At 34.8% G+C, this 5527-nt stretch overlaps 1 protein-coding gene across 1 annotated transcript; it reads left to right on the top strand.

Moving 5' to 3' along the window:
• The first annotated feature begins 339 nt into the window (after positions 1-339).
• LOC131861616 (leucoanthocyanidin reductase-like) lies at positions 340-2542 on the top strand. The gene is made up of 5 exons (XM_059214970.1): positions 340-692; positions 1079-1213; positions 1300-1537; positions 1759-1962; positions 2121-2542. Exons 1-5 carry the CDS (start codon positions 372-374, stop codon positions 2285-2287), a joined length of 1065 nt encoding a protein of 354 aa, XP_059070953.1. The 5' UTR covers positions 340-371; the 3' UTR covers positions 2288-2542.
• The last annotated feature ends 2985 nt before the right edge of the window (positions 2543-5527 follow it).

The raw sequence follows: 5527 nt of genomic DNA, 5'->3' as shown, positions 1-5527 counted from the left end.
TTTATTCCAATGAAGGAAAAGTAAGATATACTAACAGATCTCCATCACGTTATCAATTTCTATTCTAAAGAAAATTATAAAATATTTAAAGTCTATGTTTTAATGGGCACTGCTGAAACCACCATGAACATTTTAATACTAACTTGTATTTTATTATTGTGGAAAAGGTGAAGTCTACCTGCCGATCAATAGCAAATCGTCCATATGCATTACATTCAGGTCGCCTACATCATGCTAGGAATAATATTGAGAAATTCTCCTGGAGCAATCTACTATATATATTTTGCGTGTTTGCCTGCTTTACCCACACCAACTTAGTTCTTCCAAATTCCTAAGTTGGGTAAGAGTTGTTAAGATTTTTGGAAATAAAAATGGCTCCAAGCGCTGCTGCATTCCCTCATTCTTTTGATCTCTGCCTTCATACTCAAATATTGGAGGAAGATTCGGTATCAGTCATGGCCTCCATTTGTGAGATTGCTTCATATGACCATATTGTGAAGGAAGAGAAAAGTATTAGTACTTGTAAAATACTAGTGATTGGAGCCACTGGTTATATTGGTCGCTTTGTTGCTCTTGCAGCTGTAGCTGCAGGCCATCCTACTTATGCTCTTATAAGACCCACTACTGCCTTTGATGCTGCCAAAGAAAAGTGCCTCCATGAATTGAAAGATTCTGGTGTTAACATTATCTATGTATGTCAGAAATTCCGTTGTAGAGAAATGATTATTGTAGTCTAGGCCAGAGTGATATTCGAGAGAGTGGTGAATTGTGTATAGTTGTTTACAATATTGTTTTTATAGAGGCTATAGATTGTTTTGATTGTTTGATTATAGGGGTTTAGAATATATAATTAAGCTTTGCTGGTTTGTTCATGGTAATTATTATTGCAAGTGTTTTCTTTATTGTTAGATAGCAGCCAGTTTACGTACACCATGATATAATGGGTGTTCTGCAGGGAGATTTAACGTATACTATGGGTCTTATTAAAGTACACTGTGTTATAGGTCTCATGGAATTTGTAATCGATCTTATTATCGATCTTATTAACATACACTGTGTTATAATGGGTGTTCTGCAGGGAGATTTAAACGATCACAGTTCAATGGTAAAGGCCATGCAAGGCATCGATGTTGTTATTTCTGTTGCAGGGGGCGGTCAACTCACAGATCAGCTCAAGATTGTAGACGCCATTAAAGAAATTGGCACGGTTAAGGTCAGGACTTAGGACCCAAACATTATTTCTTTTTAATGCTTTTCAGCTATAACTGACACAAGAATTATTGAGCAACTTTGATGCAGAGGTTTCTTCCGTCAGAATTTGGGCATGATATAGACAGAGCCAATCCAGTGGAGCCAGGGCTAAGCTTTTACAAAGAAAAGAGACTTATTAGGAGGGCAGTAGAGGCAGCCAACATTCCATACACTTACATCTGCTGCAATTCCATTGCTGGGTGGCCTTACTTTTATCATACCCATCCCTCTGAGCTTCCTCCTCCCCAAGACCAATTTGAAATCTATGGAGATGGAAACATCAAGGGTAAAGTATTAAGTAATATCATATTACAGAATGATGGACTGTAGACATGGATACAGAATTATATCATATTTTTGTCTCTATAATAGTAGAATGTGACTCGAAATATTGATATAATAGTAGAATGTGATTTGAAATATTGATATAAAAAATTGTTAAATCTATTTTGAAAATCTAATATAATTAATATAATGTTACTTTATGCATTGCATTGTTAATAACAGCATACTTTGTGACTGGGGAAGACATTGGGAAGTACACCATAAAGGCTGTGGAGGATGTCCGGACTGTTAACAAAATTGTGCATTTCAGACCACCCAAGAATTTCCTCACACTTAATGAGCTTGCAGCAATTTGGGAGAAGAAGATTGGAAAAACTCTTCCTCGGGTTTGTATCTCAGAACAAGATCTCTTGGACTTGGCCAAAGGTATATTACGATGCCAAATTTCACCATAATCATTACTAGCATTAAGAAAAGTTCTGAAGGGATAGAGATCAGAAAACTCCATAACAGCCAATTTGGCTTACTCATTTATTCCATATCTATTGTGGATTTATTTGCTTTTTGGTTTTTTCTCTGTGCAGCCAACAATATTCCAGAGAGCATAGTGGCTTCCCTGACACATGACATCTTCATTAATGGGTGTCAATACAATTTTAAAATGGAAGAGCCCAAAGACGTGGAAGTTTGTGAGCTTTATCCAGAGATTCTTTACACTACAGTCCAAGATTTCTTCGATGGGTACCTTTGAATTTCGGTATAATCAACCGTTGAATACAGCTCACGGAGCATTGAATAAAATTATTGGAATGTTTTGTGTCTACAGTTAGGTAAATTACTGGAATGTTTTGTGTCTACAGTTAGGTAACTTGCAGTGTGAAACTCTAGATCTGCCGAACTCTGTGGCAGAAAAATCTCTAAAAAAATCTATGGAACGTCCGCGTACTCTTATAGTTTGTTCATCAATTTCTGAATTAGAATAAAAATTTCCTATTTTTAGATCGAACCAATTATTGCTGTCAGAAATACAAAAATATTTCATGGGCTGTATTCTTCACTATTCTTTTCTTTTCCATCCAATTGTAAGGAAAGATATTTCTAGTATATATAGTCTTCCATTTGTATCTTTAATAGAAGATAGTTTTTGTTCATTGAAAATTAAGAAATAAATAATATCAATTATAATGTAAAATAAAAATAAAAAATAATAATTTATAACATAGATTTAATGTGGTTTATCTAATATGGATCACATTTACACATAAATAAATCTTCTATTTATTCTATTATCTAACATAGTGCAAATTAGAATCTTGCAATAAAAATCATAGCTTGAGCTATATCAATGCACTCACCCTGTATCAAATCTCTTGACTTTTCACATTCCATATATTTTATGATTTACAAAGGTCACTTTACATACCAAAATAACAACGGCTCTTTTATTTAATAATGGAAAAACAATTTCTTTTGATGCTTTTCCCTTGAGCCTCCAATGGAAGGTACTTTTTGACCCTCTTGCACTTATGCATTAACTAATTTGTACTGAAAAAGTAATTGCCAAGCCAACGAAATTTAAGATCTATAGGATGATCAATTTTCACATACCAATAGAAGATAAATTAGATAAAGAATGAGTACATACATAATTTTGTTAATATTAATTAGGTTACCATAAACATTCCTCATGATATACTTTAACAATCTATTTTGTTGGAAGTTGATTTATATCAAGCTTCATGTGAGATGTATGCAACACAAGAATTCTCTTTCTTTCATTTAGATATTTAACCCTTAAGCGCACTGGTCAAGACCTTAATAGGTATCGTCCAGTTGTAGGCCATCCATTCATTCGTTGACCACCATCTATGGCTGGTTTAAATCCCTAAAACTATCAATGGTTTAGTATAATTTTCTAATACTACAACTAAACAATCTCACAATGATGATAATGGCTAAGACTATAATGCTATAAGTTTATGCTCACCATCCATCAACATAAATTACAAAACTGACCATTGTTATCACATGAAAATACTTAGAAAAAAAACACAAATGAATTAATAAAAGAAAATATTAATATGAAATAAGATCTATGATATATTTATGATATTTTAATCATTTTTAAATTAAAAAAGGATGAAAAAGAAAACACACGCACCATAATGTTAAGTTATTGTAAGAAACAAGTTAAGAAATTAAAAAACAATTTGACTCCAAATAACATATTAAAGAAAATATTTTATTGATTTTGTAAACAAAAAAATATTATTCATCTACCTCAAAGAGAAGACATCTAAAATACAAATTAACCCTCAAAAATGAAAGTTAATATTGTATGTAAGAACCTAACATCATAATAAATATAAAACAAAACCATTTCCTCCAATATTTAGAACAAACCTTCCTATGGACATAACGTGCAACTGTTAGCTTAAATTAGTACAATGTCTCTCAACACAATTAAATAAATTTCAAAGACTTAATGTCTCTGCATAACTCTGCTCCTTTGCTCACTGACCAAAATGGGGTTTTATGCTATCGTGATTTATTGAGGGCATCTCCTGGTGTTGTGGATTCGAGTGTGGAGATTCTAGGGTGTGATTTATAGGACACCTTAAACTCTTCTTGCTCCATGATCGTGTTTTCATGGCCTAAGACTTTGTGATGATGGCTTACATTGCAGGTATTGATGGTTCAAATCTATTGCATGGTGGGGGCGTCGTGGGGGTTTGTGCTTTGTGCAGCCTTCCTGACAAATTCCATGCATTTGACGAAGTCTTTCCATTAAATTTTTGGGAGGATTTGACTCGGGTTGCCTAGGGCTCGAAAGAGGGTCAAAGAATTGTTGGCCCTAATTTGTCATTTGAATATGTACGTTTTTTTTCATCCCCAACTCACTTGGGTACTCCTCTTAGCCTACCTTAATTTGTTCAACATTCAAATTCAATCTTTGAGCTATGTACGGATAGCTTTCCCCATGAAAGAGAATAATATCTCCAGGACTGTGCCATTATATGCAGATTCATGAAGATTTGGCCAAAGCTATGTGAAATACATTTGTATAAGATTGGCATAAATTGGAAAGAGCATATGGAGGACGAAATAAAATCTACCCTTGTGCCAAATGGTTCTTTGTCCTGGAATTTCAATCGTTCTATGACGAGGAGCTAGTGCTCAATGTTGGTTCCTTCATTTATGAATATTTCTTATTCATAAAGCCCGTGTTTCCTTCTTTTAACTCACAAACAAAAACTTTTCCTCTACATTTTTTTTTGGTTCAACTTCCTCATCTCACATTGTCATTCTATGAAATTGAATTTTTGCAAAAAGTGCTCTGCTACTGACCATGCTACCTTTCAGTGTGGTAGGAGATTCACTGTCATGAGGGCCAACGTTGCGTCCAACTATCAACCAATGTGGTGGGATGGGGTAGAATCCTATCATTTTGTCATCCCTCTGAATGAGAAGGATGCTCCTGTTGCTTCTTCCTCACTTAAGGAAAAACAAGCTACTCTATTTTCCCCCATCCATTGCCTGAGTATTTGTAGTATTCTCATGAGATCGTAATAAATAAAGTACCAAATGATGCTTCCATGAATGCCTCTGCCTCGCATTGGGGAAATTGGACCCATCGGTAGCTATGGATGCTTTTCTTTCTCTCGCACTAGGTGAGAGTTCTGGTTCAGTATACTTGGTGAATTCAGATTTAGAGTCACCAAGGCAATCAACTACTCTAGCTAGAGATTCCCCTAGAGACTTCGCTAAGAAGGAAAACAACATTGATCAGGAATGGATGAAGGCAAAAAGGAATAAATCATTTCCTAGGCTCAAACACACAATGATATTGAGATCAACAAAGTGCGGGGAGTATGTCTAGTACTTGTGTTTTGCTGCACCCAATTTCAGGTTGTAGTTGGTTTGGTTGCAATGTAATGATTACTTTCATGGTAGGTGAGTAGGTTTGGGCAACGCAACTTTGTGTACACCC

Source organism: Cryptomeria japonica, unplaced genomic scaffold (genome assembly GCF_030272615.1).
Source record: "Cryptomeria japonica unplaced genomic scaffold, Sugi_1.0 HiC_scaffold_30, whole genome shotgun sequence".
Classification (NCBI taxonomy): domain Eukaryota; kingdom Viridiplantae; phylum Streptophyta; class Pinopsida; order Cupressales; family Cupressaceae; genus Cryptomeria; species Cryptomeria japonica.
This window is presented reverse-complemented; position numbering and strand designations above follow the sequence as displayed.

What these genes read in the sequence shown, in the direction of transcription:
- LOC131861616 (XM_059214970.1), top strand. Translation starts at nt 372, where the DNA reads ATGGCTCCAAGCGCTGCTGCATTCCCTCATTCTTTTGATCTCTGCCTT. An exon ending in AAGAAATTGGCACGGTTAAG is followed by an intron (nt 1,214 to 1,299) that starts GTCAGGACTTAG and finishes ACTTTGATGCAG; the next exon opens with AGGTTTCTTCCGTCAGAATT. An exon ending in TCTCTTGGACTTGGCCAAAG is followed by an intron (nt 1,963 to 2,120) that starts GTATATTACGAT and finishes TTCTCTGTGCAG; the next exon opens with CCAACAATATTCCAGAGAGC.